The sequence below is a fragment of the Rhinoraja longicauda genome, chromosome 26 (assembly GCF_053455715.1).
Source record: "Rhinoraja longicauda isolate Sanriku21f chromosome 26, sRhiLon1.1, whole genome shotgun sequence".
Lineage (NCBI taxonomy): Eukaryota > Metazoa > Chordata > Chondrichthyes > Rajiformes > Arhynchobatidae > Rhinoraja > Rhinoraja longicauda.
Genome location: NC_135978.1, coordinates 6487793 through 6510749, shown reverse-complemented (window position 1 = coordinate 6510749; position 22957 = coordinate 6487793). Strand labels below are relative to the sequence as shown.

Sequence of the window (22957 nt, the reverse complement as noted above, 5' to 3'; positions counted from 1 at the left end):
CCCCCACCTTTTCACCGTTTGTATTCCTCCGTTATCACCTCGTCCCCAGCCAACAATGGACCATTGTGGGCTCCACCTTTCCTGAGTCATCGAAGGGTCTCGACCCGAAGCGTCACCTGTTCCTCTTCTCCAGAGATGCTGCCTGGCCCGCTGAGTTACTCCAGCATGTTGTGTCTATCCACTTTTGATATACTGGAAGATGAACATCTTAAATATAATGCAATATGTAATAACAAGAAACTGCAGATGCTGGTTTTAATAAAAGTCCAGGGAAGCAAGATAAATAAGATTATAATAATAATTAAATTATCGAAAAATTTAACAGCAATACTAATAATAATAACAACAACAACAACAACAACAACAATAATAATAATAATAATAATAATAATAGACAATAGGTGCAGGAGGAGGCCATTTGGCCCTTCGAGCCAGCACCGCCATTCAATGTGATCATGGCTGATCATTCTCAATCAGTACCCCGTTCCTGCCTTCTCCCCATACCCCTTGACTCCGCTATCCTTAAGAGCTCTATCCTTGAATGCATTCAGAGAATTGGCCTCCACTGCCTTCTAATAATAATAATAAACAGGTAAGTTAAAGATAATACATCATTCCTTGACTGTAAAACAGAATAATTTAATAACTAATCAACAGAGAAGGTAGAATATTAAAAAAATCTACAAGTTCCAAAAACAATATTTTATTATTACACTAAACTAAATAATTATACTTCCCAAGATGGGTGTTTACAAAAATCCTAATAGCTTCAAGTGGCAGATGATTAACTGCGTGTTTGATGGTGGGACAAGACATGCCCGCGGAAGTGATGAGGAAATAAAAAGAGAACATTCCAGAAATTCTCAGCAGATCAGACACTGTTCTGCCGAGAGATAAACAGAGTTTAGCTATCAGATCAATGAAAGCCCAAATGCTAGAGGAATACTGATAACGGCTCATTGACCTGAAGTATTAACTCTGTTTCCCAATCCATAGGCATTGCCTGACCTGCTGAGTATTTTACGAACTTTTTATTTTTACTCCCGGTTTCGAGCATGTGTAGTTATTTATTTTTTGTTGGCGATGATGAAGCTCGGTGTGATTCTGAGAAGTTCATTGCCTAACCTGTTAATGGGGCAGCTCTGTCAAATTGTCTACAGGTACCCAGATGTTAGATGTGGTGGGCTTCCGTGGATGACGATTGTGCTTGGTGCATCTTTTTCATTGCTGTGTTCGATTAGTAATCACACCTTATGCAATATATGGTTCTCCCAGTTACACTAGAGAGCACATCGCTGAGGATCTGGAGTTCGTACGATCATAAGATTATGACATAGGAGCAGAATTAGGCCATTCAGTCCATCGAGTCTGCTCCACCATTCCATCATAACTGATCTATTTTCCCTCTCAACCCCATTAGAGTTATAAAGTCATAGAGTGAGGAAACAGGCCCTTTGGCCCAAATTGCCCACACCCAGCTACACTAGCCCCACCTGCCTGCGTTTGGTCCATATAGACAATAGACAATAGGTGCAGGAGGAGGCCATTCGGCCCTTCGAGCCAGCACCACCATTCAATGTGATCATGGCTGATCATTCTCAATCAGTACCCCATTCCTGCCTTCTCCTCATACCCCCTGACTCCGCTATCCTTAAGAGCTCTATCTAGCTCTCACTTGAATGCATTCAGAGAATTGGCCTCCACTGCCTTCTGAGGCAGAGAATTCCACAGATTCACATATCCCTCCAAACTTGTCCTATCCATGTACCTGTCTGCTTCTTAAACGTTGGGATAGTCCCAGCCTCAACTGCCTCCTCTGGCAGCTTGTTCCATACACCCACCACCCTCTGTGTCAAAAAGGTTACCCCTCAGATTCCTATTAAATCTTTTCCCCTTCACCTTGAACCGATGTCCTCTGGTCCTCGATTCCCCTACTCTGGGCAAGAGATTCTCCTGCCTTCTCCCCACCACCTTTACCTGCCTTTACTAATCAAGAACCTATCGATCTCCACTTTAAAAATACCCAATGACTTGGTATCCACCACTGTCTATGGCAATGAATTCCACAGATTCACCACCCTCGGGCTAAAGAAATTCCTCCTCATTACCATTCTAAAAGTACGTCCTTTTAGTCTGAGGTTGTGCCCTCTGGCCCACGACTCGCCCACTACAGGAATCATCCTCTCCACATCTACTCTATCTGGGCCTTTCATTGTTCGGTAGGTTTCAATGAGAGGCACATGAAGGCCACACCTGAACTGGGCAAAGACTGTCTATCCTTGACCTTCAACTGCATCGCTTCACTGGAGTATTCCACCATCAACATTCATCAAAAAGTTAATATGGCCAGAGAGCAAGTCAGCGGCTACAAATGGCTCACCGCCTGGCCCACCAAAGTCTTTCAACCATCCGATCCAGAACCGAGAGTATACCATCACGATATATCAACAAACAAACTGAATGAGGTTTTAGATCTCATTGAATGAGTCTTAAATCCAATGGCGACATTATGAATTTTTACATAGAAACATAGAAAATAGGTGCAGGAGTAGGCCATTCGGCCCTTCGAGCCTGCACCGCCATTCAATATGATCATGGCTGATCATCCAACTCAGTACCCCGTACCTGCCATCTCTCCATACCCCCTGATCGCTTTAGCCACAAGGGCCACATCTAACTCCCTCTTAAATATTGCCAATGAACTGGCCTCAACTACCTTCTGTGGCAGAGAATTCCACAGATTCACCACTCTGTGTGAAAAAAACCTTTCTCATCTCGGTCCTAAAAGACTTCCCCCTTATCCTTAAACTGTGACCCCTTGTTCTGGACTTCCCCAACATCGGGAACAATCTTCCTGCATCTAGCCTGTCCAACCCCTTAAGAATTTTGTAAGTTTCTATAAGATCTCCCCTCAATCTTCTAAATTCCAGCGAGTACAAGCCGAGTCTATCCAGTCTTTCTTCATATGAAAGTGCTGCCATCCCAGGGATCAATCTGGTGAACCTTCTCTGTACTCCCTCTGTGGCAAGAATGTCTTTCCACATGTCGTAGTAATAATTCAAATCCACTCACCGATGAAATCATTTGATTTTCCAATGTCGTAATCCCAAACAGTTACTTCCAGAGTTTTCTTCGACAAATCCGCTTGCTTGATCTCGTAGAAAAATTCCTGATTGAAAGAAAAACACCAAGAACTGCAACAGAGGCTTCTCGTCGTTGCAACTCAACCTGACCAGAGGTGGGGTGTGTGGGAAGGAACTGCAGATGCTGGTTTACACTGAAGATCGACACAAAAAGCTGGAGTAACTCAACAAGACAAGCAGTATCTCTAGATAGAAGGAAAGGGTGACGTTGCATATCTATCATTCATTGTTCTTGACCTCTCCACATCATCGTCTATATCTCTCGTTTCCCTGATCCCTAACCAGTCTGAGGAAGGGTCTCGACCTGAAACGTCACCCATTCCTTCTCTCCAGAGATGCTGCCTGTCCCGCTGAGTTACTCCAGCTTTTTGTGTCTATCTTTGGTTTAAACCAGCATCTGCAGTTCCTTCTTACACAATAAGAACTTGAGATAGAAGAGTGCACAGAGCTTTGGACTTCCCAGCTTCCAAAAGTGCATTACTGATTTACAAATGCATTTTCTTTTCTTTTTAACACAATTAAATGATGCCAGATTGATGCATCTTGTTGTCAGGATACAAATCGGGGTTATCTGTAAGCTTTCGAAGTGTCACCCATTCCTCCCCTCCAGAGATGCTGCCTGACCCGCTGAGTTACTCCAGCTTTTTGTGTCTACCTTCGGTGTAAACCAGTATCTGCAGTTTCTTCCTACATACACCGATCAGCCAGAACATTATGACCTGATGAGCCAAAACACTATGACCACCTGCCTAATATGTTGTTGGTCCTCCGTGTGCAGCCCCATACGCAGCAGGGTGCGATGCACTGTGTATTGTGACACATTCCTCCCGTGACCCCAATTAAAATTTTCTGTGACTTGTGCCACAGTCGACCTTCTGTCGGTTCGGGCCTTCGTTGCCCTCGCGCATCGATGAGCCTTGGGCGCCCAACACCCTGTCACAGGTTTGTGGTTTGTCCCTCCTCGGACCACTGTCGGTCGGTACTCACCACTGCTGACCGGGAGCACCCCACAAGCCTTGCCATTTCAGAGATGCTCTGACCCAGTCATCTGGCCATAACAATCTGGTCCTTGTCAAAGTCGCTCAGGTCTTTACTCCTGCCCATTTCTCCTGCATCCAACACATCAACTTCCAGAACTGACTGCCTAATATATCCCACCCCTTGACAGGTGCCATTGTAACAAGATAATCAATCTTATTCACTTTGCCTGTCAGGGGTCATAATGTTTTGGCTGATCGGTGTATTAGGGAGTCAATTTGCTGCTTGGCTTCTGTGCTGTTGCCGGGGGGACTATACGACCCTTTCAGTTCCATATTTCTCCAGCAGCGGGTAATCCCACTCAGTTCCTCTTTGCACCAGTGGGGCAGTACATAGGAACCAATCAGTTCTCAGTAGAGCAACGAAACCCACTCACAATGGGTCGCTGATTCGTTACGCTGCAATCTTAACAAATGAAGAAGATGTTCCCTAATACGCTCTCACGAGCTCCACATTTAAAATAAGATGCATTAATACCTCATTAAATTCTGGATTAAGGGTTTTCTTTTTGACAGCTGTCTTATGCTTTGATTTCTTGTCAGCGTCTGGCTTCAAATATCTGAAAAAAAAAATAATTTTGAAAATTAAGTGGCAGGCGAGATCTTGACAGGTCCCATGGTATTTCTTTGGAGAAGAACAAGGAGATTCAATCGTTGTGGTACAACATTCATCCCTCAGCAGTTCCCACCAAACGCAGTCTGATCGGCTAGTCTCTCTTTCTGATACGTGTCCTTTGTCATAGTTTATTCTTTATAGTTTAGAGATACAGCGCGGAAACAGGCCCTTCGGCCCACCGAGTCCACACCGACCAGCGATCCCCGCACATTAACACAAGCCTACACACACTAGGGACAATTTACACTATTACCAAGTATATATACCCAAGCTAAATCACCAATATACATCTTTGGAGTGTGGGAGGAAACCGAAGATTTCAGAGAAAACCCACGCAGGTCACGGGGAGAACGTACAAACTCCACACAGACAGCACCGGTAGTCGGGATCGAACCCGGGTCTCCGGCGCTGCAAGCGCTGTAAGACAGCAACTCTACCGCTGCGCCACTGTGCCGCCCTAAGAGTTTATCTGACCCTCAGAGTTTATCTGACCCTCAGAGTTTATCTGACCCTAAGAGTTTATCAGACTGATTTCTAAAGAAGGAACCTCACCATGCATGTTGACAATTCAGATTTCAGATACTAAAGGACACAGCTTTAAGGTCAGAGGGGGAAAGGTTAAAGGAAATGTGCAGGGCAAGCGTTTTTTCACACAGAGACTGGTAGGAGCTAAGAACACACTGCTGGGATGACGGTGGAAGCACGTATGGAAGTGTCATTTAAGAGGTTTTGAGATCGGGACGTGAAAACACCAGGAATGGAGGGACATGGGTCACATGCAGGGCGTAGGGATTAGTTTAATCTGACACCATGTACAGCACAGCCACCTGTTCCTGTGTTATACTGTTCCGCATTCTGCGATTTCAAATGTTTTAATTCACCAAAGGAAAGGTGAAGCTCAGTTCACGATGCTGACAGCAGTTGTAACCTGCACAAAAGAAGATGGCAGTCATTGTTGGAGATAAATCCCAGCCAAAGAGTGGCACTGGATGAGTTCTGAAGCGAAGTATCTCACGCCCGGCTATCTTTAGTCTCTTCACCAATGACCGTCCTTCTTTCCATCCATTGTATTGGAAGTAAGAGTCACAGAGTGATACAGCGTGGAAATAGGACCTTCAGCCCAACTTGCCCGCACAGACCAACATGCCCCATCTACACTAGTCCCACCTGCCTGCTTTTACCCCACATCGCTCTAAACCTGCCCTATCCATGTATCTGTTAATGTTTCTTAAACATTGGGATAGTACGTGCCTCAACTACCTCCTCTGGCAGCCTGTTCCATACACTCACCACCCTCTGTGTGAAAAAGATATCCCTCAGGTTCCCATTAAATTAAACTACATGGAGGTTGTTGTAATATATAAGACAAGGGGGATGTTGTGATATTGCTGGGACTACTTTGTGTATCCAAGGACTACTTTGTATGCCTGTGTATATAAGTGATTGGTGTGATTAGGCGGTCACTCTGGATCCAGGTGACCACGGATATAAGACAAGGGGGATGTTGTACTTCGTGGTCCGGTACCTGTTGTACCTTTAGTGACTCTGGACGGACCACAAGTACACGTGTATAAAAGGTTACAATGCTGGAGCTCAACTCCAGGCTGTTTATTCCGTGGTCACCTGGATCCAGAGTGACCGCCTAATCACACCAATCACTTATATACACAGGCATACAAAGTAGTCCTTGGATACACAAAGTAGTCCCAGCAATATCACAACATCCCCCTTGTCTTATATATTACAACAGAGGTGGGTGTCCATGTTTGTGCATTGTTCAGTTTCAATTCTACTTCTAACTCAATGGAAAATGCAGGCCGTGTGTCGGCATACATCAACACCACACTCGGACATGGGTGGAGGATAGACATCCATGGCACACAATCCTCAGGTAATGACCAACTCCAGTAAAAGAGTCGAACGAATTTAAGAATACGGGGTAGGCCATTTAGGACTGAGATGAGGAAAAACGTTTTCACCCAGAGAGTTGTGAACCTGTGGAATTCTCTGCCACAGAGGGCAGTGGAGGCCAATTCACTGGATGTTTTCAGGAGAGAGTTAGATATAGCTCTTAGGGCTAACGGAATCAAGGGATATGGGGAGAAAGCAGGAACGGGGTACTGATTTTGGATGATCAGCCGTGATTATATGAAATGGCGGTGCTGGCTCGAGGGGTCGAATGGCCTACTCCTGCACCAATTTCCTATGTTCCCATGTTTCTAACCACTTATCTTTGACATTCAGTCACATCACCATCACCTGGGTGATTGGTGGTCAGTGGATTTAAGGGCCTGTTTCCACTCTGTATCTCTAAAGGGCGGCACGGTGGCGCAGCGGTAGAGTTGCTGCTTTACAGCGAATGCAGCGCCGGAGACTCAGGTTCGATCCTGACTACGGGTGCTGTACTGTAAGGAGTTTGTACGTTCTCCCCGTGACCTGCGTGGGTTTTCTCCGAGATCTTCGGTTTCCTCCCACACTCCAAAGACGTACAGGTATGTAGGTTAATTGGCTGGGTAAATGTAAAAAATGTCCCTAGTGGGTGTAGGATAGTGTTAATGTACGGGGATCGCTGGGCGGCACGGACTTGGTGGGCCGAAAAGGCCTGTTTCCGGCTGTATATATATGATATGATATGATATGATATGATAAAGTCCAAAGTCTAAAAGAGTCCTCCTCCATCAACATAAAGAGGAGTTGGTCACCATTAACCGGAAGCTTAAATGGAGCTGCTGCATAGATACCATGCATCTTAGAGAAAATCAGAAGCTGTTACAAGAGTGGTGGCACAGTGGTGAAGAGGGGGAGCTGCTGCCTCACAGCTGCCCAGAGACCTGGGTTCGATCCTGACGATGGGTGCTGTCTGTACGGAGATTGTACATTCTTCCGATGACCGCGTGGGTTTGCTCTCCTCCACCGTCTACATGACACACGTCAGAAGTGCAGTGAAATGATGCCTGGATGTGTGTTTTTCCAGCAAGTAACTGACTTGGCCCAAATCTATCATTACAAAAATATACCACCAGTACATTGTGGCTGCATTGTAGCTCGTTGCCTAGGCTACCCCGACAACAGCTCCCAAACCAGTGACCTCGTTGGCAAGGTTAGAAACATAGAAACATAGAAAATAGGTGCAGGAGTAGGCCATTCGGCCCTTCGAGCCTGCACCGCCATTCAATATGATCATGGCTGATCATCCAACTCAGTATCCTGTACCTGCCTTCTCTCCATACCCCCTGATCCCTTTAGCCACAAGGGCCACATCTAACTCCCTCTTAAATATAGCCAATGAACTGGCCTCAACTACCTTCTGTGGCAGAGAATTCCACAGATTCACCACTCTGTGTGAAAAAAAACGTTCTCATCTCGGTCCTAAAAGACTTCCCCCTTATCCTTAAACTGTGACCCCTTGTTCTGGACTTCCCCAACATCGGGAACAATGTTCCTGCATCTAGCCTGTCCAACCCCTTAAGAATTTTGTAAGTTTCTATAAGATCCCCCCTCAATCTTCTAAATTCCAGCGAGTACAAGCCGAGTCTATCCAGTCTTTCTTCATATGAAAGTCCTGCCATCCCAGGAATCAATCTGGAGAACCTTCTCTGTACTCCCTCTATGGCAAGAATGTCTTTCCTCAGATTAGGAGACCAAAACTGTACGCAATTGGGCTAGGGCTGCCTTCATGAACGAGGACTAACATTTCGCGAGTAAAACACAAAGTGCTGGAATAACCCAGATGGCCAGGCAGCATCTGCGGAAGGAATGGACTGGCGGCATTTCGGGTCAGATGCATTTCTCCACTCATTTCTAGGTTTCCCGTCTATTCGCACAGAATTCTGGAAGTAGCTTAGTTTAGTTTAGAGATACAGCGCGGAAACAGGCCCTTCGGCCCACTGAGTCCGTGCCGACCAGCGAACCCCACACACTAACACCACCCTACACACGCTAGGGACAACTTTACATTTTGTACCGAGCCAATTAACCGACAAATCTGCATGGCTTTGGAGTGTGGGAGGAAACCGAAGATCTCGGAGAAAAGCCACGCAGGTCATGGGGAGAACGTACAAACTCCGTACAGACAGCGCCCGTAGTCAGGATCGAACCTGGGTCTCTGGCGCCGTTACGCAGTAGGCCTACTGCCACTCCATCATGCCGCCCAAAAACACATCATCATTCCTTCACCCTTGCTGAGTAGTTGGGAAGGGAATCCTGGGTCTTTCCACCCAATAAATAGCTCACCAGCGAATCGTGATGGGCAGTGAATGGTGGCACTGCCAATGTAGCCCACATCTTGTACAACATGTGGCCGGTGAGATTAACACCTCATTACGGGCAACAACAGAAATCTGCAGGAAACCACAGCGATCCTTGAGTGGTTGCAAACATCCTATAACTCAGCGTTAAAGAGTGTGTGCTTATTGAAGAAAGTGTCTGAGCACTAAGTGGGATGAACCAATTTAATAAACCCATATCCAAAGTAAGCAGGAGGCCTTGAAAGAACATTCTTCACTTGAAAGAACACAAAGATAAAGCAAGGACATTAGCAGCAGTAGCAGCAAAGGTCATTTGGTGATTGCCAGTGAAAATAGTTGGTAACGATTCATACAGAAGGAACCGCCGGCAGAATGTAACGTTAGCAAGGGAATGGCATTTACATGAAATACATTTTATATATCGTTTTGGGTAAGTGTACTACTGCTGTACACTCGTACTGTATCTGAGATGCTTATCTAATGTGTATCTAAGTGCTTATGTACAGTGATACTTGAACTGAACTGTATTCAAAAATGAATTTCACTGTACCTCGCGAGGTACATGTGACATTTAAAGTGCCCCACCATACTAAAGTAATCATGCAACACTGGGAATTTAAATGGGTTCAATCACGGAACATTGAACATAGAACTATGCAGCACAGGCACTTCTGCCCACATTGTCCGTGCCAAACATGAAGTTGGGCGGCACAGTGGCGCAGCGGAAAAGCTGCTGCCTTACAGCGCCAGTGACCCATATTCGATCCTGACTACGGGTGATGTCTGTACGGAGTTTGTACGTTCTCCCTGTGACCTGCGTGGGTTTTCTCCGGGAGCACTGGTTTCCTCCCACTCTCCAAAGACACGCAGGTTTATAGGCTAATTGGCTCCGGTACCAATTGTAAATTGTCCCTAATGTGTGTAGGATAGTGTCAGTGTGCGGGGATCGCTGGTCGGCGTGGACTGGTAGGCTGAAGGGTCCGTTTCCACGCTGTATCCCTAAACTAAACATGTTACCCACACAATCACTGTGCATGGGAACCAAATGGAGGTTCGTGAGGAGGGCCCATTGCAAATGATTCTCCACCTGCAACTGGAGAGATAACAATGCAACGAGCTGCAGATGAGGCAATACAGAATAACGATGTGGTCAATTATACCAAGGATTGCCATTCCTAAAGGAACTCACACCAGCATGGATACAAAGTGTGCAGGATAAGAAAGAATACAGCTAATCAATGAGAGTCCTGTATTAAATTGATTTTTTTTTCTCTCACCTTTCACTTGCTATTTTATTTTTAAAAAAATCATTTTTGGAAAGGTAAAACATCTTCCACATCACCAAACCAACACAAATCATTTGTGAAGATTTTCTCACAAGATTCTACGGCTGTGGAATTTTTAATATATAGCGCTTGTTCAATCAAATAACATCAATAGTTCTAAACCTCTTGTTGTTTGTGATTCAGGATTTCGAGTCCCTTGGGCCATCTGTTTGAAGTTTTATATGTTATCCAACACATGGAAGCCTTGGGTGATCACTTCAGCTTGCAGTTTGCACTGCTAATAAAACACAGGGCCCACACTGTTGCTATGGAAACCAATGCCTGCCGCTCCATCGTGCTTCTTCACTCTCCTTTGGTACGAGAATCTCTGAGGCAAAATAACGCCTATATTTCCTTTAAAAGTAATTAAGCTAGATGAAATATCTTTTTGTGATACGCCACAATGACATGCTGATTTTTGTTCAACGTAACTGCGCCAAGACTGTGCTACGTACAATTCGCAGAAGACTGAAACAGAATTTTGTCGTGGCACACAATGTGCAGGCAGGGTTTACGCACCAAACTACTTTGAATTGAGAAGTCAACAAGGAACTGCAGATGCTGGTTTAAACCGAAGATAGACACACAATGCTGGAGTTACTCAGCGGGACAGGCAGCATCTCTGGAGAAAAGGAACGGGTGACATTTTGTGTTCAGACTACGAATTGAGAAGCCAGCACCCTTCAAATGGCTAAACATAACATAGAAACATAGAAAATAGGTGCAGGAGTAGGCCATTCGGCCCTTCGAGCCTGCACCGCCATTCAATATGATCATGGCTGATCATCCAGCTCAGTAACCTGTACCTGCCTTCTCTCCATACCCCCTGATCTCTTTAGCCACAAGGGCCACATCTAACTCCCTCTTAAATATAGCCAATGAACTGGCCTCAACTACCTTCTGTGGCAGAGAATTCCACAGACTCACCACTCTGTGTGAAGAAATGTTTTCTCATCTCGGTCCTCAAAGACTTCCCCCTTATCCTTAAGCTGTGACCACTGGTTCTGGACTTCCCCAACATCAGGAACAATCTTCCCGCATCTAGCCTCTCCAACCCCTTAAGAATTTTATATGTTTCTATAAGATCCCCCCTCAGTCTTCTAAATTCAGAAGACTGCCGCAGAAGCTAGCTGCGGAAAAAAAAAATCTCAAATTTGACCCTGAAGAAGATTGAGAGGTTGAATACTAATGGATTAATTGCTCTCCTAAATCTATTAAAGGATGCAATTTAATTGTGAATCACTTTGGTTTGAGCTTTACCGCGTCTGCCTCTCTACGTCGCCTTTTACGGTCGCACGTCAGCCGAATGCTTCATTTCAAAGAGCAGTTCAGTGGATTAATTCAGCAAATACCTTGCAGTGAAAAACAGGCGTTGCTGCTTTACGGTTCCTAATCTCGAAATGCCTGGGAAACAGCGATAAATTCCCACTCGCTCCAGATGTTCGACTCACCTTATCAAACTCAGTTGCGTTTGAGAGCAAACAACAAATAAACAAACGCTGATATCAGGCAAAATGATGTTCAGAGGCACACTCTGTACATTTGAAGATGGGCTCTGGTGTTCACCCGGGCTCCATTACAGATAATTGTTAGAATTGTTAGAGGAAGGATATTCTTGCTATTGAGGGCGTGCAGCTTAGGTTTACTAGGTTAATTCCCGGAATGGCGGGATTATCATATGTTGAAAGACTGGAGCGACTAGGCTGGTATACACTGGAATTTAGAAGGATGAGAGGAGATCTTATCGAAACGTATAAGATTATTAAGGGGTTGGACACGTTAGAGGCAGGAAACATGTTCCCAATGTTGGGAGAGTCCAGAACAAGGGGCCACAGTTTAAGAATAAGGGGTAGGCCATATAGAACTGAGATGAGGAAAACCTTTTTCAGTCAGAGAGTTGTGAATCTGTGGAATTCTCTGCCTCAGAAGGCAGTGGAGGCCAATTCTCTGAATGCATTCAAGAGAGAGCTAGATAGAGCTCTTTTTATTCACAAAATGCTGGAGTAACTCAGCAGGTCAGGCAGCATCTCGGGAGAGAAGGAATGGGTGACGTTTCGGGTCGAGACCCTTCTCTTAAGGATAGCGCAGTCAGGGGGTATGGGGAGAAGGCAGGAACGGGGTACTGATTGAGAATGATCAACCATGATCACGTTGAATGGCGGTGCTGGCTCAAAGGGCCGAATGGCCTCCTCCTGCACCTATTGTCTATTGTCTATTGTCTATAATGTAGTCAACTCCTGTACTCCATGTAACACGCTGACACCACGGGTTTCGATAGCAACTTTTTGGGTGATTAAACTATGAGATTATTTGCCCCACTGGATCGAGAGCATGGTCCAACTGGTGGAAATAATGTTCTGCTTTCTCATTAGTACACCCTACAACATGCTGAATGGTATAAAACAAAATATTAAAAGGAAAGCGGACAGACAACACATGTTGTCTTGATCTTATAGAGGTGTATAAAATCATGAGAGGTGTGGATCGGGTAGATGCACAGAGTCTCCTGCCCAGAGTAGGTGAAACAAGGACCAGGGGACATAGGTTTAAGGTGAAGGGGTCAATAGGAATCTGAGGGGTAACTTTTTCACACAAAGGGTGGTGGGTGTATGGAACAAGCTGCCGGAGGAGGTAGGTTGAGGCTGGGACAATCCCAACATTTGACAGGTACATGGATAGGACAGTTTTGGAGGGATATGCAGGCAGGTGGGACTAGTGTAGCTGAGACATTGTTGGCCGGTGTGGGCAAGTTGGGCCGAAGGGCCTGCTTCCACGCTGTATCACTCTATGACTCTATAGATTCGAATATAGTTAACCACTCAAAACTGGGTGTCCATGAGACACTGTATGAAGTTGACAACAGCTAAATTGTATCCCAGCACAATCTATAACCTCTCATCCAGGGGTTAAGGTAAAAGCTGCCAGAGGCAGGTACTATACAATGTTTTAAGGACATTCTGACAGGTATATGGATAAGCTGAGAGGGCCAAGGTTTAAAAGAAATGTGCAGGACAAGTTTTTGTTTTACACAAAGAACGCTGGGTACCTGGAACACGCTGCCAGGGGTGATGGTGGAGACAGACCACCACAATAGGCATTTAGATAGTCAGATGGATAAGCAGGGAATGGAGGAATATGGTTCATGTGCAGGCAGAGATTAGTTAAAATTGGCATCATGTTCAGCATGAACATAGCGGGCTGAAAGGCCTATTCCAGTGCTGTACTGTTATATATTCTTATGGAACTGTAGTATAATGTTTGAAAGCAACACAATTCCTTTATGAAATATTTATCTCTTTAATGCAAATGTTGGCAAAGGAAGGAACAACTGGATCTTGGAAATGGTCAGAGACATAAAACTACAATGAAGAATATGAATTAGTAGTGAACTTTACTTTAGTTTAGAGATACAGCGTGGAAACAGGCCGTTCGGCCCATCGAGTCCGTGCGGACCAGCGATCCCCGCACACCAACTCTATCCGACACACACTGCGGTGATTTACAATCACAGTACAGATGCTCCCTGACTTACGATATTCCGACTTTGCGATGGTGCAGACGGCAGCGACCCGTGGCGAGCCGCATCTCGCTTCCGGCCACGTGATCACGTGCATTCAATGCATTTCGACTTACGATATATTCGGTTTACGGGTGGGTTTCTCGGAACTTAACCCCATCGTAAGTCGAGGAGCACCTGTACACCAAAGCCAATTAACCTACAAACCTGCAGGTCTTTGGGATGTGGGTGGAAACCGGAGCAGCCAGAGAAATCCCACGCAGGCAGGTCACGGCGTGGATCAATCCCCTAGGCGGATTGATCCATGCCTGACTTTCGTACTGCTGACCTGATCTATGGTCCATGCCTGGTTTTCAACAGTTCAACAGTTCAACAGAGCTTTATTTGTCATTCGGTACCAAGGTACCGAACGAAATTACATAGCAGTCATACACAAAAAAGAACACAAGACACATGACCCCAACACAAACATCCATCACAGTGACTCCAAACACCCCCTCACTGTGATGGAGGCAACAAAACTTCCACTCTCTTCCCCACGCCCACGGACAGACAGCTCGTCCCCGACCGACCCGCGCCGTGAGATGCTAGGCCCCGCGGCCGAGCTGCACCAGGCACCGCTAAGTGCAGCGGCCGAGCCGCACCAGCGATGTTAGGCCCCGCGGCCAAGCCGCGCCGGGCGATGTTAAGTCCCGCGGCCGAGCCGCACCGGGCGATGGAAGGCCCCGCTGTATTATGCTGCTGATTAAATTCGTTTCACTATGTAACCATAAGGTGTGCCATGCAGAGGTTTTTAACTTGCTCTCTGCATTGTATTTGTAATAAAACGCTTATATAGAAGTTAAACGATTTGTGGAAATCTACACTTCTTACAACGGGGAGAACGTACAAACTCCGTACAGACAACACCCGTAGAGAAAATAGTTTGGGCAGAATTTCAGTCTGGCTTTCTGTAATAGTTCTAGCTCACCAGGTCATGACAAGTGTACATCAGCCCAGCTACCCACTAAGCTGTCTTTATATCCCCTGCAAACATAGTGTTGATCCCATTGCTATTTTAGTTTCCAGTCAGTCAACTAAGAGAAACTTTCTGCCGATCTGGGTATCTCAGAGCAGCCACTCAAAAAACGACACCATTACCGAGCAGTTGCAACAATAAGAGCTAATTCGCAATATTCATAAGCTGTGAATCAGGATGATGAATTGTACATTATATCTCCAAGTAGGCATTGTTTTCCTGCTGACATCGGAGCCAAACAACGCTTGACGTCAGCAGGGATCTCATTTCTGCGAGGAGGAAAAGATTAAGGACTAATAATTGCAGCAAAGGTCAACAAATATGAGGCTGAGTATGCAAATGGCCGCCACAGAAATGTCACTTTAGCTTGGATCTCTCTGCCTAATGCACATTTTCCCCTTTACTTCCCGTCGTAGCCTTGAGTCACGATCACTCATCAATGAACTCAGCTGGTTGACAATGTTGTTGCTGCTCAGCTGGGAAATTCAAAAGGCAATATGAGAACAACCTTTTGTTACAATAACATTTGCCTTGTTCACTGTTGGAGGATGTGACTCATTAGAAGTTGCTATTCCAAGGAAGATCATTTAGAAAACAACGTTAAAATGCACAGCACTGTTTCCATTATCTAAGTGACTCGAGCCCCCGCGCTGTCGTTAGTTTTTAGTCTTAGTTTTCAGAGACGCGGCACGCAAACAGATCCACCGAGTCAGCGGTCACCCGTGCACCAGTACCATCCTGCACACTAGGGACAACTTGCAGAAGCCAATTAACGTACAAACCTGCACGTCTTTGGGGTGTGGGAGAAAACCGGAGCACCCGGAGAAAACCCACGCGGAGAACGTGCGAACACCGTGCAGACAGCGCCCGTAGTCAGGATCGAACCCGGGTCCCTGGCACTGAAAGGCAGCGGCTCTAATGCTGCGCCACCCTTATTCACCCTGGCACATTTTGAAGGACAGAGAAAGAGGTTACTGAGTTTAGAAAACTGCGTACAGTAAACCCTCGCAATAATGGAGCACGAAGGGGGGGCTGTCTGTCATTGCCGATTGTCCGCTATAACTGAGTGAGGGAGCAAGTCAGGTACATTTTCTTGATTACAGTCTAATAACTGCGAAAAAATTAATACTTAAATTTTGGAAAAAACCAATAACCCCCACAATTAAAATGTGGACTACGGAAATGACAGAGACCCTGCATTTGGAAAAAATAAGATTTGCCTTAATTGACAAACCTGAGTTATTTTTAAAAATATGGTCTCCATTTATTGATTTTTTAGAAAAGTAAATGGGTTTGGCACAGGACTATAATAAAATTTTTAAATTAAAAGTTGTAACTTGAGTTAGGGGTTGGATGTACTGCTATTGTCTCCCGGATCTACTCCCTTTAATTTTTATAGTTAGATCCCTTTTAAAAAAAAAATATATATATATATATATTTTTTTTAACCCTCTTATTCTCTCTCCTCAAGTTTATAGTTTTTTTTTGTTGTTGTTTTTTTCTACTTTCTCTTTTCAAAAATTTAAAAATTGAAGCTATGTAAGAACTCTGTAACAAATGTGTTTTTTAAAAATTTCTATTTGTACATATGCTTTTCAAAAAAATAAAAAAAAATAAAAAAAATAACTGAGTGAGGGAAGGTAAGGTTTAACCCAAGGGAAGAAACGTGGCGTTCGGGGGGATTAAACAAGCGGACATTCGCAGGCCGGGGAGCTACAGAGGGCTCGCGCCCACAAGCGGTGCGCCAGGGCACTTACGCCACCTTCACGGTGCTCGCTCTCTCCACTCCTGTGACCGCGAGCCCCTGCCACCTGGTGCCAGCACATCGGGTAACTGGTGGAGGTGGGCGGTGGGGGTGAGGTGGTGCCTCGGCCCGCTGCGATACTGAAGTCCGCTGTGTAGAATGTGTAGGAAGGAACTGCAGATGCAGCTTTGCATCGAAGGTGGACACAATAGACAATAGACAATAGGTGCAGGAGTAGGCCATTCGGCCCTTCGAGCCAGCACCACCATTCAATGTGATCGTGGCTGATCATTCTCAATCAGTACCCCGTTCCTGCCTTCTCCCCATACCCCCTGACTCCGCTATCCTTAAGAGCTCTATCTAGCTCTCTCTTGAATGCGTTCAGAGAATTGGCCTCCACTGCCTTCTGAGGCAGGGAATTCCACAGATTCACAACTCTCTGACTGAATTTTTTTTTCCTCATCTCAGTTCTAAATGGCCTACCCCTTATTCTTAAACTGTGGCCCCTTGTTCTGGACTCCCCCAACATTGGGAACATGTTTCCTGCCTCTAACGTGTCCAACCCCTTAATAATCTTATACGTTTCGATAAGATCTCCTCTCATCCTTGTAAATTCCAGTGTATATAAGCCTAGTCGCTCCAGTCTTTCAACATATGAAAGTCCCGCCATTCCGGGATTTAACCTAGTAAACCTACGCTGGAGGAACTCAGCGGGACAGGCAGGCAGCGTCTCTGGAGAGAAGGAATGGGCGACGTTTCGGGTCGAGACCTTTCTTCGGACCGAGCCAGAAACATCCTCACAAAACGTCCTTCTCTCCAGAGATGCGGCCTGCCCCGCTGAGTTGCTCCAGCATCTCGTGTCGATCTGCTGTACAGAGGTCCATTATTGCGAGGGTTTTTCTGTATCTCATTTCCCGAGCTTTCTGCTGTTTTAAACCTCGAAGGTAAAGGGAAAGAAGAGTCACAAAAGGATCAAGTGTGACGACACGGGAACTGAACACAAAAGCCGATCGTCGTGAAGTATCATCCCTGCTGCATCCGTGTGACGTGCCAGTCGCCAGACTGCGTAGAGCAGATAACAAACGCAAAGACTCAGGCTACGGTTCGGATGACAAATCCCAGGGCAGGGGCTGACCTTGTGTGACTTGCCATGCGGCAGATGGAGTGATGGCATTTTGGTCGGTGCCTCTGCTCACTTTGAAACAAAATCTTCACAGGTCATCCCATAAATACCGAACCACAACTACAGGCAGGCTTCGGTGCAGAAGTCTCAACATATTCAGATGTTCGTATTAAAATTCATGCTTTTGCCCCGGCGTGTTTTCCACCCCCAGGCCTGAGATGTATCTCTGCTGATGACTGGCGTGCAGCCAAACTCCTGGACTTCCCCTGAAGCAAGTCTGTCAGAGCTAAGCTAGGCCATCTTTTAAACCAGTTTTGTCACGTACGTCCTCCAATATATATCTAAAAGCCATGTAACAATGTGGAAGACTGTCAGCACAGACGTGCCACAGTGCGGAGAACTACATTCTGCACTCTGTATCATCCCTTTGGTCTACCGATTGTGCTTGAGTTTGAACTGACGGTATCTATGTACGGTATATCTGATCTGTTTGGATAGCGCGCACAACAAAGCTTTTCACTGTACCTCGCGGTACATGTGACAATAATCAACCTGAACCTAAACGTGCCTATTCATGCAAATCTTGCACAGAATCTGCTCTGGTTTATTGGAGATTATTGGGATATTAACCTGAGTATGCCCGAGTATGTGAAGACAGACACTTTGTTGGCCGGCACGGTGGCGCAGCGGTAGAGTTGCTGCCTTACAGCGCCTGCAGCGCCGGAGACCCGGGTTCGTTCCTGACTACGGGCGCTGTCTGTACGGAGTTTGTCCGTTCTCCCCGCGACCTACGTGGGTTTTCTCCGAGACGTCCAGGCACGCAGGTAAATTGGCTTGTTATACAGTAAGTGTACAATTGTCCATAGCGTGTGTAGGATAGTGTTAATAGAAACATAGAAACATAGAAAATAGGTGCAGGAGTAGGCCATTCGGCCCTGCGAGCCTGCACCGCCATTCAATGTGATCATGGCTGATCATCCAACTCAGTATCCTGTACCTGCCTTCTCTCCATACCCCCTGATCCCTTTAGTCACAAGGTGCGGAGATCGCTGGTCGGCACGGACACGGTGGGCCGCGGGGCGTGTTTCCACGGTGTATCTCTAAACTAAACAAAACTAAATATGACCCCACAGAAGCTAAATACACTGCATTGTATTTAGAAAAGTATTTTGCTCGAGGAAAAATCATTGTGTATTGTCTTCAATATGCTTAGAAGCTCAGCAAATATCCGCCCAGACAAGGAGATGTTTGTTTACAAGACAGCTCACTATTTACATGTTTGAGTCTCTGAGCTCCTGGTACCTACTGAAAGCTTGTGAACTGTTACATTGAAGAAATAGATACACCACCTGAGACTGCTGTTCAATAGGATAACAGAACGTAACATGTTCTATGGTTAAGGATATGTTGCAGCATTCAATATGAAAAACGTGTGGAGTGTGGGCGGAAACCGGAGATCCCTGAGAAACCATGCGCAGGTCAACGTACAAACAAGCACCCGTAGTCAGGATCGAACCCGGGTCTCTGGCGCTGTAAGGCAGTAGCTCTACCGCTACACCACCACGCGGTGTATGAGATGTGATGGAGACTTAGAGCATAGAACAGTACAGCACAAGAAGAGGCCCTTCAGCCCACAGTGTCTGTGCCAAACATGATGCCAAGACCAACTCGAACCTGCCTGCACGTAATTCATATCCCCCCATTCCCTGCATATCCACATGTCTATCCCTAGAATGTCATTATCACATCTGTCTAAACCACCAGCCCCAGCAGTGTGTTCCAGGCACACACCACCATCTATGTAAAGGTCTTGCCCCACATATCTCCTTTAAACGTTGCCCCTCTCACCTTAAAGCTACCCCCTCGATTTTCCGATTCTTCCAACCTTGGAAAAAGGTTCCGACTGCCTCCCCTATCTATACCTCTCATTATGTTATCGACTTTGATCCGGTCTCCCTGCAACAGTCGACGTTCCAGAGAAAACAACCCAAGTCTGGACAACCTCTTACTGTAGCTAATACTCATTAATTTTGGAATAGTTCTGGTAAACCTCCTCTGCATCCTCACCAAAGCCTCCACATCCTTCTTGTAATGGGGTGACCAGAACTGCACGCAATACTCCACATGCGGCCTGACTTGCCCTTCATCAGACCCCTCCCGGGATCTGCATCTCCTCCAGCCTGTTACTCTTCACCTCCCTCATTGACTCAAAGTCACAGAGCAGGGAAATGGACCCTTCAGCCCAACCGTTCCATGCTACCCAAATTTCCCATCCAATTCGCCCGCGTTTGACCCATGTCTCAGTTCTCAATGGCATTTTCTCCCACTTCCCAGTTTTTGGTCTCCAAATTTGAGGAAGGATATTCTTGCCATTGAGGGCGTGCAGCGTAGGTTCACTATGTTAATTCCCGCAATGGCGGGACTGTCGTATGTTGAAAGACTGAAGCGGCTGGGCTTGTATACGCTGGAATTTAAAAGGATGAGGAGGGATCTTATCGAAACGTGTAAGATTATTAAGGGGTTGGACATGTTAGAGGCAGGAAACATGTTCCCAATGTTGGGGGAGTCCAGAACAAGGGGCCACAGTTTAAGAATAAGGGGTAGGCCATTTAGAACTGAGATGAGGAAAAACTTTTTCAGTCATTGAGTTGTGAATCTGTGGAATTCTCTGCCTCAGAAGGCAGTGGAGGCCAATTCTCTGAATGCATTCAAGAGAGAGCTAGATAGAGCTCTTAAGGATAGCGGAGTCAGGGGGTATGGGGAGAAGGCAGGAATGGGATACTGATTGAGAATGATCAGCCATGATCACATTGAATGGCGGCGCTGGCTCGAAGGGCCGAATGGCCTCCTCCTGCACCTATTGTCTATTTACTGTTGTTTCTTCATCCTCGGGGCGGTATGGTGTCGCAGCGGTAGAGCTACTGCCTTATAGCACCAGAGGTCCTGCCTTACAGCGCCAGGGGCCCGGGTTTGAGCCTGACTACAGATGTTGACTGTACGAAGTTTATACGTTCTCCCCGTGACCTGCGTGGGTTTTCTCTGAGATCTTCGCTTTCCTCCCACACTCCAAAGGCATACAGGTTTGGTATGAATGTAAAACAAAGATCGTCCCTAGTGTGTGTAGGATAGTATTAAAGTGTGGGGATCAGACTCGATGGGCCGAAGGGCCCGTTTCCATGCTGTATCTCTAAACTAAACTATACTTGGAGGAACAGCATCTCATATTTTGCTTGGGCAGCTTACAACCCAATGGTATGAATATTGATTTCTCTAACATCAAGTAACCCCGGCATTCCCTCTCTCTCCAGCCTTCCCCCACCCAAGTCGCACCAGCTTCTCATTCTTACCTAGCGAACAGCTAACAATGGCCTGTTTCCTTTATCATCGTTACTTTTTTTGCATATCTTTCATTCATTTGTTCTATATCTCTCTCCATCACCGTCTATATCTCTCATTTCCCTTTCACCCCTGACTCTCAGTCTGAAGAAGGGTGTCAACCCGAAACGTCGCCCATTCCTTCTCTCCAGAGGTGCCGCCTGTTCTCGCTTTGTTACTCCAGCATTTTGCGTCTGTCTGAACTAAACCCTTATCTACCGTAAAGCCATGAAATCGAATTTTTCCTTTTGGGCAGGAGTTCCACAATAGCTTGGTACACTGGGAAATTCTGCCCATTTCAAGCTGGTCTTTCAATTCTAAGGGGAAGGTTTCATCAGGGGGTCAGCACATAACCGGTACAGCATGCGTGATCATGCCTCTGAGGTGGCCGATTGATGATCTGCTCCCCAAATCTCTCTGCAGCAATACAAATAATAATTGCATGGTTGAACGGGGGAGGAACTCCCAGTGAACACATCAAAGATAAGAGTCAGAGGACCATCTGACGAAGAAGGATAAGAACCGATAATTAAAGCTGAGCCACGGAACATCTTTCTCGCACATCAAAATAATTTTGAGAACGGCTCTCTGCCCGCGTGTGGGAATTTGTATTCTGCCTTGCATCTTTCGATTGAGTGGAAATGCAAGTGCAGTTCAAACATGTGCAGATAAGGGCGGCACGGTGGCGCAGCAGTGGAGTTGCTGCCTTAAGAGCGCCAGGGACCCGGGTTTGATCCTGACTACGGGCGCTTGTCCGGGCGTAGTTTGTACGTTCTCCCCGTGACCACGTGGGTTTTCACCCGGTGCTCCGGTTTCCTCCCACACTCCAAAGACGCACAGGTTTGTAGGTTGATTGGCTAATCGGTAACATTGTAAATTGTCCCGAGTGTGTGTAGGATAGTGTTGATGCGCGGGGATTGTTGGTCAGCACGGGCTCGGTTGGGCCGAAGGGCCCGTTTTCCGCGCTGTATCTCTAAACTATATCTATATCTAAAAAAACATTGCTCTTCGCTTTTTCTTCCCGTTTTAAAAAACGTAGCAATCTGCATAAATAGCTTTGCATTTGGCCCGCAAGGTATGAATATCCAGCGTTGCTGGCTCTGCTGGCAAAAACACAAGATCGACAATAAAACTCTCCGCTGGCTGGCGTGGGTGGAACTCAGACTGCAAACGCCCATGGGCACATTTTTGAAAGTCTTTGTGATCATAAATAATTTAGTAGCTGTTAATCCTCGAGAATCGTCCACATCTGTCACTTCAAATAAACTCGCCCAATTCACGTCCAATGGGGTTCATTTTCCCTTTATCGACCTCTCGTGGAATACAAATTAGTATTGGCATTAGTATCAGGCCTGGAAGGAAATTATAAACCATCAGGTGCCTGCAAACTCAGATGACGTGCACATTTGACAGCAATGTTTGTCAGTACACAGGTTTAGTTTAGTTTAGTTCAGGGCGGCGCGGCATTGGCACAGCGGTAGAGTCGCTGCCTCACGGCACTTGCAGCGCCGGAGACCCGGGTTCGATCCCGACTACGGGTGCTGTCTCCCGTGACCTCGTGGGCTTTCTCCGAGATCTTCGGTTTCCTCCATCACTCCAATGACATACAAATATGTAGGTTAATTGGCTTGGTGTATGTGTAAATTGTCCCTAGTTTATGTGCGGGAATCGTTGGTCGGTGCGGACTCGGTGGGCCGAAGGGCCTGTTTCCGTGCTGTATCTCTAAGCTACACTAAAGATACAGCAAGGAAACAGGCCCTTCGGCCCGCCGAGCCCGCGCCGACCAGCGATCCCCGCACACTAACACTATCC

The 22957-nt window shown here is 46.2% G+C and overlaps 1 protein-coding gene across 1 annotated transcript in view; it reads right to left on the bottom strand.

Moving 5' to 3' along the window:
- Window positions 1-22957, bottom strand: part of LOC144606538 (double C2-like domain-containing protein beta) — a 231945-nt gene that overhangs the window by 4287 nt on the left and 204701 nt on the right. Inside the window, exons 7-8 of the mRNA XM_078422791.1 lie at window positions 4659-4740; window positions 3073-3169 (exon numbers count right to left, since the gene is read on the bottom strand). Coding sequence (XP_078278917.1) covers window positions 3073-3169; window positions 4659-4740 — 179 coding nt within the window. The remainder of the gene's footprint in view (window positions 1-3072; window positions 3170-4658; window positions 4741-22957) is intronic.